Source organism: Aspergillus pseudotamarii, assembly GCF_009193445.1.
Source record: "Aspergillus pseudotamarii strain CBS 117625 unplaced genomic scaffold BDV38scaffold_97, whole genome shotgun sequence".
Classification (NCBI taxonomy): domain Eukaryota; kingdom Fungi; phylum Ascomycota; class Eurotiomycetes; order Eurotiales; family Aspergillaceae; genus Aspergillus; species Aspergillus pseudotamarii.
In genome coordinates this window covers 2,366-15,415 of record NW_022475111.1, presented here as the reverse complement: position 1 = coordinate 15,415, position 13,050 = coordinate 2,366, and the positions used below count along the sequence as shown (strand labels likewise).

The 13,050-nt window shown below is 36.6% G+C and overlaps 3 protein-coding genes across 3 annotated transcripts; all 3 read right to left on the bottom strand.

The window, feature by feature from the left end:
- Window positions 1-14: 14 nt before the first annotated feature.
- On the bottom strand, window positions 15-1,571 carry BDV38DRAFT_228356 (small ubiquitin-related modifier domain-containing protein). Its single transcript, XM_032052896.1, has one exon. The coding sequence runs from the start codon at window positions 1,382-1,384 to the stop codon at window positions 203-205; it is 1,182 nt and encodes a 393-aa protein (XP_031907909.1). The 5' UTR covers window positions 1,385-1,571; the 3' UTR covers window positions 15-202.
- Window positions 1,572-2,521: 950 nt separating this feature from the next.
- BDV38DRAFT_262945 (S-methyl-5-thioribose-1-phosphate isomerase) lies at window positions 2,522-4,549 on the bottom strand. The gene is made up of 4 exons (XM_032056158.1): window positions 3,763-4,549; window positions 2,945-3,714; window positions 2,868-2,887; window positions 2,522-2,772 (listed from the first exon to the last, which is right to left on the bottom strand). The coding sequence occupies exons 1-2, from the start codon at window positions 4,286-4,288 to the stop codon at window positions 3,098-3,100; spliced, it is 1,143 nt and encodes a 380-aa protein (XP_031907908.1). The 5' UTR covers window positions 4,289-4,549; the 3' UTR covers window positions 2,522-2,772; window positions 2,868-2,887; window positions 2,945-3,097.
- Window positions 4,535-5,941, bottom strand: BDV38DRAFT_262942 (U4/U6-U5 snRNP complex subunit LSM6). The gene is made up of 4 exons (XM_032056157.1): window positions 5,840-5,941; window positions 5,436-5,770; window positions 5,261-5,374; window positions 4,535-5,198 (listed from the first exon to the last, which is right to left on the bottom strand). Exons 2-4 carry the CDS (start codon window positions 5,539-5,541, stop codon window positions 5,176-5,178), a joined length of 243 nt encoding a protein of 80 aa, XP_031907907.1. The 5' UTR covers window positions 5,542-5,770; window positions 5,840-5,941; the 3' UTR covers window positions 4,535-5,175.
- Window positions 5,942-13,050: the final 7,109 nt, after the last annotated feature.

The following is a 13,050-nucleotide window of genomic DNA, read 5'->3' as shown; positions in this document are numbered from 1 at the left end:
TTTCATGATATCGAATTTACCTCGTCTCATTTCAGCTATCGAACATTATGCATCTAGCATGGCCTAGTTTCAAGCCAATAAAACCTATCATATACATTATTACACGGGTAGAAGAAACGGTCTGTTGACCACCCATTAGAACAAGCCCTGTTCACTTCAATGAGTAAACAAAGGGAGAAAGGCGTCCACAGCATTCCACAATTCATTTGATCACGACATCCACGAGGTCGCCATCTACCATGTCATACATAGACAGGCAAGAACTGGGATCTAACCGATCACCATCGAACACTAGGTACACTTCCAGATTTTCCGGTATTTCTTTTGTATCACGAAAGATAGTGACAAGTCGCGAGATTTGCATTCTTGAATTAACATTTAATTCCATGTCGCCGGCCCTTGGGCACTTCAAAACGACCCTTGTTGATGGAAGCCTGCTGCTGCCATCAGTTGCGGTAGACTCTTGGGCCAATGCAGAATAACTTTCATGCGAAGCCTGCCAATCATCCGTTGACATTACATTGTCTTCGATAACAGCTTCCATGTGAATACGGATGTCTTCTTTGCTGCCATGATGAACACGATCGCCATAAATTGAACTGTCAGCGAGGCCTTTTGGCACGCTAAGTCCCAAGCTCCTGCATGTTGTGACATCAAATAACCTCCTGCCCTTCCAAGTCAGGAGTATGGATGACTGCATCTCTTTCGGTATGCTCTGACGGTTGCACCATGCAAGACGAACATCTCTTAGTGACTGAGACATTTTTCGGTGGATTATCAACGGCTTCGTGCTTTCGATTTTGGAGGTGATAAGAATCTGAACAACCGCATCATATTCCATAGAATCAGGATGTTGATCTGTGTGGATTGCAACTTTTCCCTGATTCTTTCGAGCATCACAAGAAACAGGGGTCTTGCCGATTGCCATTATCGTCTTGGCTATTTCTGCATTGGTACTTGGGTAGGGCCGAATACCCCTAGTGTTCATGGAATCAGCTTTCGAGCCAGCAGCGCTAACTTTCTCTGTTGGCAATTGCACGGGCGTCCGGCAGTCATTACGATCACCTATGTCTGATGGGGTCTTGCAGGAATCAAAGCTGGATGGAGATCCGCCTTGTATATCGCTTTTCTCTTGGCTGTCGCCAGGAAGAACTCGGGACGCGGTTTCTCTTGACAGCGGTTCCTGTGAGATGTGTCGACGCTTACAAACCTTACCGTCCTCTGTAGTAAGACTGCCAGAACGACATAGTGGACTATCTCGAGCTTCCTTACTTGCAGCAACAATGTCTGCGTACGTCTGGCCAGCGCGACGGTAGAAATCATTAGAGTCCAGATCGTCACCTCCCCTTGTTGCCCACGAAGGCCTCTTGAAAAATGACCGCATGGTCTTCAAAATAAGTACAAAAAAGATATATGGGGTGTTCTTCCAATTAGCAGGACGACTCCACCTGAAAAGAATATCAAGGTGAGGATATGTTTGGGTGCCTAATAACTTAGGCGGTCACTTTTGCACTGCGAAAGATACCCTTTCGACAGGCGCCTGTCTAAGGTAGCAAAGTATGACGGTGGACGAAGTAATGTGAAAAAGTCTGAATGACGTGTGTTAATTGGACAGGTGTTCTGACCCTAACACTATTTAATTCTAGTTCAGTCCAGTATCCACAGTACGGTCTTGTACTGTGTAGAATATACCAGGAATTGTATAGTAGTACGGAGGACTCCGTGTATACCTGTCTCTGTCCCACTTACCATAGTAAAAATGGTAGGCGGTAGGACAGGTGCACGCCCCCCCCCTTTTGGGGGTGCCAAAAACTTATTACCTCCCACTGTACTCTGTCCGTACTCTAACTTTGTTTTGATTGAGAGAGAGAAGCATGGGCAAACGAGTGATTTCTCAAATCATAGGTACTCGTCAGCATCAAGAGAAGTTGTGAGTATGTAATCGCCACGCTTTGTGCCGTCTTTAACCTAGATGACACTTTGATGTAAGGAATACTTCATAGTATTCCTTACATTCATGCCTACATAGCAAGATTTCATCATATCAGCTACTGCATGTTACAGCGGATGCTAAATAACTAACATCCGATGATGTATAACTAACGCATTACCTGGGCACAAATGAGGCCTCGACACTTCCAATCAATTGAGCCACACCAGATTCACATGAAATCGGAAAGAAAGACTCGGCTGAATCTATGTACTGTATTTTTAAATCTGCAGGAATCCGGTGTTTGACTGGTATCCCATTAGCTGGTTCCCCTTATGCCGCGCTGCATGTTGACTGCTTCGGTGACTCAGGACTATGGAATAAGTAGATTATCAGATACCTACATAAACTTGAGTAGTCTGGGGCCGCAATAGATATGTTATCGCGGTCTAAATAGTAAATCTAGGTAGTTAATGAATAATTTATTACAGATGTCTTTCTAGTCTAGATATGATTATATTATCAGTCTATTCCTTATGATGAGCTACATTAATAGTGACTCACTCCATGAAATAGGGTGACTTAATACAAAAATTGTCGACAAACCCTCAATACCTCTCCTCCCTACGGAACAGGTTCTACTACCACCTATGTATATATTAGCAGTAGATGTGCAAAATCAGGTGACTATAAAGGCTAGGATCCTAGCTTCGGAACCACAATAAACCTGTTTGGTTATGAAAACGCCCCTCCCCCAAAAACCTTTATAAATACGGTCTAGCAGTCCTACTAAAGCCATGTCGCACGAGAAAGACAATCAAGATGACTCAAACATCATACAAGTGGGTTTCTCCTGGGATGGATGTTAAATTCCTTTTGATGCAGTTTATGGACTTGCTTGTATGCTTAAACAGATTGCATTAACACTGAGTTACAGGCATTTAATGATCTTTCCAAGTACAGAGACCCTGCTGCTCTATAACTGTTCCTATGACCCTAACTTGTACTTCCCAGAGGCGAGAAAACCGCTCTAGCGCTGGAGAATCACCTAAGCAGCCTAGAACGCAAAATTGACGAACTGCTTAATGGCATCGAAGGGACACGTCAACCGCAACCCACGACAGGAAAGAATAATTGCCAGGGCAAATGCGGGGTTTCGGCTACTTCTCAGGCTTTGAACAGCTCCTCTAAGTGAAATAATCCATCAGAGTCCTTTTCCACCACTCCCTTTTCAGTTATAATACCATCGATAAGAGCCCCTGGGGTTATATCGAATGCTGGATTCCATACATTGATCCCTTTCGCTGCTATGCATACGGTTTCCATTTTGACGGCTTCGGAGTCACCGTCTTCGCAGGTGCCCCTGACCATAGTAACCTCGGATGCGGGCCGCTCCTCGATAGTGATTTCATTCCCCGACTTGGTGACTAGGTCGATAGTTGTGAGCGGCGCAGCCACGAGGAATTTCACACCATGGTATTTTGCAAGCACGGCAAGCCCATATGTACCAATCTTATTTGCGGTATCACCATTAGCTGCTACCCTGTCTGCCCCCACCACAATTGCATTCACAGCTATCTCAGCTCTAGCGAGCAATGCAGCTGCCATTGAGTCTGTTATTAAGGTAGCAGGAATACAGTCATGAACCAGCTCAAATGCTGTCAAGCGGGAGCCCTGGTTGTAAGGTCTCGTTTCGGTACAATAGGCATGCCGTAAGGTATCGGTTGAAGAGAGTGCACGAATCACCCCCAGGGCTGTCCCGAACCCCGAGGTCGCGAGAGAACTGGCAACATGATTAGGAAAGTCTGATTATAGACAATGGCACACTTACCCTGTATTACAATGCGTAAGAACCGTAGCCTTAGTAACGTTCTTAGATAGAGCATTCTCTGAGATCCATTTGGCACCATATGCTCCAATATTTCTATTATCTTCAACATCTTTCACAAGCATTGCTTCGGCGGCTCGGATAAACGCAGTAGCAACGGCGTGGCCTGTGGGCTCAGGCATCTTCACACTTTCTGCCACTATGGTCTCCAGTTTTCCTGCTGCATCACTAAGGTTGACTGCTGTAGGTCTGCTGCTCACCAGATAATGTAACTTCTCCGTTATAAAAGTCTGTGTTTCTATAGCATTCGAGGGTAGATTGTTGCAAGTTATTAGAGTGGTAAGCTCTGATGCAAGTGAGAGGGCCGCTACTATAGCAATCGCAGGTGCCCCTCGCACTCGCATCTCCTTGATTGCATGCCAGCCTTCTTCGCTTGTATGTATTGTAATGTACTTCTCAACATGTGGAAGCAGTAGTTGATCAATGATGGCAAGTTTGCCATCATTGTATTTGATTGCTTGCAGAGTCATTATGAGAGATATGTGGAATAAGTACAAGAATTTTCTGGCAGAAAGATATCAAACAAGGTTGAAGCGGGTGCCGAGCGGAAGAAAGATGTGAAAGGAAAGACCCCACGGCCAGCTCGCTCTTTGCCCATGCATCATTAGCAATTATGGAGCAAAGGTTGACACAATATTTCAGGTGGGGCAACACTCCCCTCACCTCATTTTGCCGGAGCAACGAGTCACATGAATTGGCTTATATGATATATGTCACCTGTACTTTTATCTGATTTACTCCAGAGTAGTACATAGTTCTCTATATGCACTTAAGTAACCGTACGTCCAGTTAATTTCTTCAAGCTGCCAAATGAACGCAAAATTCGGCATGTGCTTTGGTAAATCCCAACAATCGGCAGAGGCAGCAAACACTCAGTAATTCACATTCTATCCAGAGTCTATTATGTAAATTTTATTAGGCCGTAATATCATAGCCCGACAGTAGGGTTGTTCTGTTTTCGGGTATCCCAACGACAGCGAGGAAATACTCGGTGTTAGGTGACTGGAGGGTTATTTGTGTTACAGAGTTCGGGTAGGTATTATATAGGGCTTTTAAATTGTCGTGGTGGCAATCAATACAGGGGCAAAAGTAAAGCCTCCCCTATGACTGGAGCTGTCATGGGAAAGATGATCCGACGTTGATAGGACGGCACTAGACGTGAGTATAGGAAAGGCATTGGTCACTGAAGTTTTTCCTTTTTTCAGCCAGCTTGCTGTTATTGTGGTACCAGCAATTTCCCTCCTTCCCTCGCATCTGATATGCCATGTTGGGACATTTTGTAGCTTGATTTGGCGGACATAGCGCGGTTTAACCGATGAGTGACAATGCTACTCCGTAAAAATCACCCATCAGAACCTTAATTTGCAGAGATGTAAAGCACTACAGTAGGTGAATCCAGAATTAGAGCTATAGCCTTGCTAGGACAGGTCGATAGAACATACCATTATTTCCTCGCACAAAGGCATCTCCATAACTTCGCCTTAGCTTCCCATTCACATATTCCTCGGACCTTTCTAGGGCAATATTCATGTAACCATCTACTGATTGAAGTTCACCTGGCCTGATATTAGTAGTTGCGCCAAGATCATAGCTCTAGTGAGAATAGGATGGGGTGACCTTTGTAGACAACGCCGGAGTTCAACTTCACAGTGACTGGGGCACCAATAATCTCACTCAGAAAGACTGATGGATCTTTGCCTTCTGATGCAGTGCTATTCTCCATGTCTTCTTTTATTTGATCTGTCTCCAGTTCAATGCGCGGTAGCAAGGGAATACTTGCTAGCAGTTGCTATTACTTGTCTGACTGTCCCACAAGTGCACGTGCCTTAGAGATCAAGTTCTTGGCGTTTTTCGGTAACTAAGGGTCTGGGATATTGAAATGCTATTAGGGTCATGGGTAGTGCAGTGTACTTATTTTTTAGTTAAAGACAATCAGTAAGTAGATGGCAATCCTACAAGATTTAGTTAATATAATTTATATTAGCTCAGGACCTTTGGGTTTAGTGATGTTTAATAGTTACTTGTCGTCTCCTGAGTCCTGACCAACTGCAATGGAAGAGGCTTGGCCCAGCGGGTGCTGAATAAGCATCCTGCAAGCCAACATAACTGGTAAACGAGCTGCGCATGCAAGCTAGCTACGTAGGGGCTTACACGGGGGGGTCACGGAGAGAATTCTGCCGTTTCTTTAATTTCTGACCCCCAGGAGCTATTTCTTACTAATCTTAAGCTTAATAAGATAAAAATCTCTGACCCTCTTTAAACTTTTCGGGCTTACAGCTCCGGAGGGGGGGGGGAGTCAGGATTTAGTGGCTGGGGGTCAGTGTGGGGCGGAGAAACTATCTCCGAGGGGGTCAGAAGAAATACTGCCGCTTCAATATAATATATTAATGGGGTCCCAGTTCCGAGGGGGTCAGGATTTAGTGGCTGGGGGTCAGAGTGGTTCTGACCCCCCGAGAGATCTACCGCCTTTGTCACATGATAAGATCTCCGAGGGGGTCAGAACTTTATATATTATATAATCAAGCTCTAAGGGAGTCAGAAATTTTTAATAATTCTGACCCCTTTAGAGTTTTAATTTTAGCTATTTTAAACTATATTTAAACAGGAAAGATTTTAAGATTTAATTAATTTTAGATTATATTTAAATAATATTTAAAATAAATTTAAACTAAATATATTTTAATATCTTTTATATATTATTAAATAATAAAGACTTAAAAAACTGTAGTAGTCATGTGACAAATCTCTAAGGGGGTCAGAAAATACTCCTCCTAATTTTTTAAGATTAGTAAGAAATAGCTCTGAGGGGGTCAGAAATTATAATATTATGTGAAGCGGCAGTATTTTTTCTGACCCCCTCGGAGATGGTTTCTCCGCCCTACCCTGACCCCCAGCCACTAAATCCTGACCCCCCCGGAGCTGTATGCCCTATATTAATTTCTGACCCTCTCAGAGCTATTTCTTACTAATCTTAAAAAAATATTATCTACTTTTCTGACACCCTCAGAGTTTTGATCAGATTTTAGCTACTTTAAACTATATTTAAACTAAAAAGATTTTGAGAGTCAATAAATTTTAGTGTCACATACTTCTATTTTACTATAGTTAACCGCTGTTACGCCCGGGGCTTTGTCGTCAAGTCTGAGACCAGTTAATGGATCACGCGTATGGGGTTACTAACCTGAAGTCGTCCTTTGACTTCTGTTGTCAGTGGGTTACAGTCTTAGTAGGACGGGAGTCGTGGGTGGACTGCTGTCAACACAAGACTGCCGCCGATACTAGACTGCTGTCGATACTAGACTTCGAGTCCGAAGGGCCAGATCTATTGAGTACATATATCCAATAGTTCAAAGAGTACAAACAAGTTAAGACTGGTCTTGCTACTAAAGATAACTCTGTAATAACTAAGTAAATTGATTATAAAAAACTAAATTAAATATATAAATAAGTATTCTTATATATTCTGTAGCTGGCTACTCCCGCTGTGACTCTCTTGGGGATAGGTAGTAGAGTATATCTAATTATAGTATATAGTGCTGTATACTCCCGGTATACTCTCTCTGGGATAGATTCCGGAGTAGATATTATATAACTAAACTGGTATCGGTCCTTTATTTATTGTTATATCGGATATAGTTATTCTTTGGTAATCCCGTAGTTGGTTTCAACTTTCAGTCCTTATTGTTCTATAATATTCTGCCTTGTGTGTCCATCTTCGATAAGGTACACTAGACAAGGGTCTGTAACAACCGCCTGCTATACTATATCTATGTCCATACAGTGCACTGTGCACTTAATAAAAAAAACAATTTACTTCTATATAATAAATTGGTAGTATATCTCTAATAATAATATTTTAAGAGATTCTCAGAGAATATATTTATATCTATTATTTTATTTATTAAAATTGTATAATTAAAATTATAATTAATATAATTCTATTATAACTGAACTAAAGATTGTAATCACTATAATAATATTAAAAGTATTAATATTTAAAATATTTATTTTATTTATTTATATATCTTATATATATCTGAAAATTATTAAATTAATAGAGATTAATTAATTAATTACTTAAACCGGTTATAATTATATAATAGATTTTAATAATAATATATAAATTTATTTATATTTTATTTTAATATAATATATTAAGTATTTAATGGAATATTTTAATTTATTAATAATTAAATTATTTATTATATAACTGTATATAATATAATTATTATTATTAAAATCTAAAGATAAATTCAAAGAAATATTAATATAATTAAAATCAATTATATTTTCTTAAAAAAATTAGATATTGTCACATATCTCTATTCTACTCTAGCTGACCGCCTTCCGCGGTATATCCGCGCCTATACAGTATATCTAATAAAAGGAATAACTTATTTTTATATACTAATTTAGTAGCATATCCCTCTGGTAACAATACTCTAAGAGATTCTTAGAGAATATATCTTTATTTATTATTCTACTATTCAGAATCTTATAATTAATACTAATTTATTATAATTAATCAGAGACTCTAATAACTATAATAATATTAAAATTGTTAATATTTAAAATATCTATATTATCTATTTATATATTTTATATATAGCCAAAAACTATTAAATTAGTAGAGATTATTTAATTATTTATTCAGATTAACTATAGTTATATAGAAAATCTTAATAATAATATATAAATTTATATATATTTTATATTAATATAATATACTAACTATTTTATAGAATATTTCAATTTATTAATAATTAAAGTATTTATTATATAACTACAGAGTATATATAATATAATTATTATTATTAAAATCTAAAGATAAAATTAAAAAATATTGTCAGCTGCCCTAAACCTAAAGCGGAATAGTCTTAGGGCAGACTAGGAAAGGTCAATATATCAAAAGATAAATGATTGATTAGATAACTAAATCAAATAGAAAGCTAGGGTTGCCTGACTAGGAACCCTAGGTCAGATAGAATAGGAAACTAGGGCTCATTCAGATAGGGCCCTAGGTCAGATAGATTGAAGAAGGCAACTAGGGCTTAGGCAATCAAAGCCCTAGGTCAGAAGAATTGAAGAGATTGAAAGAATAAATAGATATCTGATAGTCAGATAGTTGGTTGACAATCTGCTTGAGAAAAAATAGGAATTTAGAAAAAATTGAATCAGGCAGGGATTAGCAGGCTTTTTATATTTAATTAGGGCTAGTCAGTAGAATCAGTAAATATAGAAATAAGTCATAATATAACTTATTCTGACTCACTAGGTATGACTTATAGAATATAACTTATAGAATATGACTCACTATTTCAACTATAGTTAAAATAAGATTTCAGGCTAGTCCCAATTAGGCAATTTTCTAGAATATTTTCTAGAAGGAAAATATATCTCTGATATTATCTAATAAGGAAATTTTTTAGAAAGATTCTAGAATATTTCCTAAATAGGAAATATATCTCCAATATACCCCCCCAGATTTAAATATCTATTTTTAAATAAAAATAGATATTAAATCTGAATAGAAATCAGTAGGTAGGCAATATTGAAAAATTGATATAGAAATCAGATTGAAATCGATAGAAAAAATCGAATAGATTGAAATAGGACAGATTCAATTTAGGCCCTAGAAATTGATAAAAATAGAATAAGATTTATTCAATTTAAAGCCCTAGATTGAATCGATTTTATCAAATTAATCAGATATATCTATTATATTTAGATATCTTAGAAAAATCTGATATTTCTGATTAGGTAGATTTTTAGTTAGGCTATCTGTAGATATCTAATTAGTTGGTTTCCAGATAATATCAATATTTTTAGCCCTAATTTCTTGTCTAAGCCAATAATTTTAAATATTAATATATTTCAGCTTAGATCTATATATAGAATAGTTATTTATAAGCAGTTGAATAGTCTACTTATTATTATATTCTATATAAAGTTTCTAATTAGGGTTAAACTCTAGAGCCCTAAATAGATATTTCTACTATAGGAATTATCTACTAGCACTAGTTAGGGCTAATAACTCGGTCTCGGTAGTAGATAATATAACTGTTTTCTGTTTCCTAGCTGACTAATCTATAGGGCTACTATATAATTTGTAGATATATTCTTCAGAGTTCTTTTTGTCTGAATAATCTGCAAAAGCAGTATCACTAGTCATAGAAAAAATAGGGCTAGGACTAGAGTTTAATTTTAATACCCTAGTTTGATTTGATTGATCAAAATCTATAGAACTAGGGCTATACCCTGAATATTCTATAGATAGATATCGGGTTCTATATAGATATAGAATTATATAATTAGTAGCGACTATATACCTAGGACTAGGATTTAGTAGATTTTCTAATAGGATCTAATAGATTTTTACAATATCAGACCTAGATATAATCGATATATATAAAATTAAGCCGATTTTTTACTGATATTTATAAATATATAGGGGTGAGGCCCTATATAGGAGATTAGATAGGCCCAATTTTTCTGCCGGTAGGGAAATTCTAGGTATTTTCTAATTGATCAGATAAAAGCAGTGAGTAATTTTATTAATATAATTTACTTGAGAAATCTAGATTTTTCTATTAGGGCAATCTCTAATAATTTTTATATTAATAAATTTAGTTATTTCACCTAGATCCTTTATCTGATAGATAGATAATAATCGATTTTTAAAATCGATTATTTTTTGATGATTTTTATAATAATATATTAAAATAATATTATCTATATATATTATCAAAATAATATAGTTATTTATATATAGGCAGAGATTTTTAGAAATAGGTTTAAGCTCTAGAGATTCTAGGGTTTATCTTATATCTTTCTATTATAAAAGCGGTGACTGCCTTAGACTATATAGGGCTCTATTCAATTTTAGAGCTCTATTTTTAGACCTGTATCCAGATAATTATGAAATATAGATTATTTTATTAAGAAGACTATTCAAAAAGATATTTATTGTATTTAATTGAATAGCTTCTAGATCAAAAGCAGTAATTAGGGCTAGAATAGTTCTAAATATTCTAGAAACTAGGGTTAGAGCCCTAGTTTCTAGTCAATCAGAGGCTTATAAATTATCTCTAATACAGATCCTGGCTTTAAATCCTATTAGGAAATTACTAGAATTGTATTTATATTTAAATACCTATTTTAGTAGTAAAATATTGATTTTTTCTATTTTTTCAGTTGAAATAGGGATCCAGGTTTTTATCTGAATCAGCTGTCTATATTCCTTTTCTATAGTCAATAGCTATTCAGGTCTAAATTTAGATTTAAGTATTTCTGATTAATTAGAAGACTCTGGAGATAGATTATTTTTAGAATACTTTTTATTAGGGCTTTTGTCTGAATTTGCCCTAATTTCTGATAAAAAAGTATATAAAAATAGTCCAAAATTATCTTTTTTAGTTGAAAAATTTCTAGGAGCCTACTTAGGTCTAGGATTTGAATTATCAGATAATTCAGATCTAGGCCTTTTGATTGTGCCTAAATCGATAGGTTCTGACCTATAGAAATCTGTCTTATTGAAATTTCTATTATCGATTAGAACTATTGGTGTAGGGGCCCTAGATAATTCCCTAGATATAGGGATAGGCAATCTAGTAGGTATTCTGGTAGGTATCCTAGAACTAGGTAAAAGATCTCTAGTTAGTAGTATAGATGGTTGATTACCTAGAATTTGATCGTTTTAATTAATTTGATTGGTTTAATCAGTTTGATCGATTTAATCAATTTTATTAATTTTATAATTTTTCTGATTATCTAGATCTAGATCCTCTAGATCTGATTGGTTATATAGAGTAGAGTCTATTTCTACTAGATCTAGAATTTGATCTAGTTCTGAATAATTTAGGGCTTCTGATAGATTTTACTTTGAATTATTATATAGATCCCCTATATAATTATCTGAATCCTGGCCAAAAACACAGGATTTATCAAAAATATAATCTCTTACAGATATAATCTTTTTCTGAGTAGGAATCCATATTCGCCATATATTTAGGATTATATACCCTACTAGATAGCCAATCAGAGCCCTCGGTTTGAGCTTATCTAATCGGGATATCTTAGTAATCCGGGTATAGGCCCTACAGCTATATCTTTTTAGGTTAGATAGGTTAGGCCTAGATTCTATAAAACTAGGACTGTCTTTCAGATCCCTATATAGAACTTTATAAGGCGATTTCTACTGAATAGATTTAGTAGGCGAGCGATTTAATATATAAATCGCTGAATAGACAGCCTCAGGCCATAAAAAGAGTGGAATCCCTGAATCAGTCAATAAAAGGCGGGTTTTTAAAACAATTAGAGCACCAGCCCTTTCTGAATAAGGGTTTTATTCAGATTACCCTATCGGACTAGTAGTTGTTTCAATTTCTAGATTCTTACAGAATATATAGAAATCAGCAAGATTTCTATTATTATCTAAATAAAATTACTTAGGATTAGATCTATAGAAATTTCTGATATAATTTACTAATTCAATCAGTAAATTAGAAATTTTAGATTTAGATCTTAGGGCTTGCCCTATATAAAATTTTAAATAGGGGCAATATATATAACTAATATATTGTATACCTTTTAAGCCCTTTTTCATATAAATCAGATCCCAATATAGGATTTCAAATAGGATTTGCCCTATTTTGATCGGTTGCCTAGATATCTGCCTTTTTAAATTAGATATCTAACAGATAGGGCATAATCGATATTCATCTTTTCTAGGATTCACTATCCTAGTATTCAGGCTAGATTCAGTCAGATAACTTAGGACTTCTTTATCTAGATGCCCTAGCCTAAAATACCATAAAAAAGGCGATGCCTGAGAAATTTTAGGCTTTTCTGACTGAGCAGCCATAGTCATTTTAATCGAATTAGGGCTAGGCGTTCTAGACCCTATATTGATTCTAGGTAGGCTATCTACCATAGAATCAAGAATTTCTGATTTAGAAACCTCAGACTCCTCAAATATATCAGAATTCCTAGAGAAATCGGGATTCCTAGACAAATCGGGCCTAGGAGAATCATCGTTTCTAGGGACCTCTGGGTCCCTAGAGAAATCAGATCTAGGCGAATCGGGCCTAGAAAAATCGGGGTTTCTAGGGGCCTCTAGGTCCCTAGAGAAATCGGATCTAGGCGAATCGGGCCTAGAAAAATCAAGGTTTCTAGGGGCCTCTAGGTCCCTAGAGAAATCAGGTCTAGGCGAATCGGGCCTAGATAAATCGTG

Bases quoted from the DNA above. Each gene is read 5' to 3' on its own strand.
- BDV38DRAFT_228356 (XM_032052896.1), bottom strand. From the start codon at position 1,384: ATGCGGTCATTTTTCAAGAGGCCTTCGTGGGCAACAAGGGGAGGTGAC.
- BDV38DRAFT_262945 (XM_032056158.1), bottom strand. From the start codon at position 4,288: ATGACTCTGCAAGCAATCAAATACAATGATGGCAAACTTGCCATCATT. The intron at 3,715-3,762 runs GGTAAGTGTGCC...ATCATGTTGCCA, and splicing joins TCTTACGCATTGTAATACAG to GTTCTCTCGCGACCTCGGGG.
- BDV38DRAFT_262942 (XM_032056157.1), bottom strand. From the start codon at position 5,541: ATGGAGAATAGCACTGCATCAGAAGGCAAAGATCCATCAGTCTTTCTG. The intron at 5,375-5,435 runs GTCACCCCATCC...ATATCAGGCCAG, and splicing joins CTCCGGCGTTGTCTACAAAG to GTGAACTTCAATCAGTAGAT. The intron at 5,199-5,260 runs GTATGTTCTATC...CACCTACTGTAG, and splicing joins CTTTGTGCGAGGAAATAATG to TGCTTTACATCTCTGCAAAT.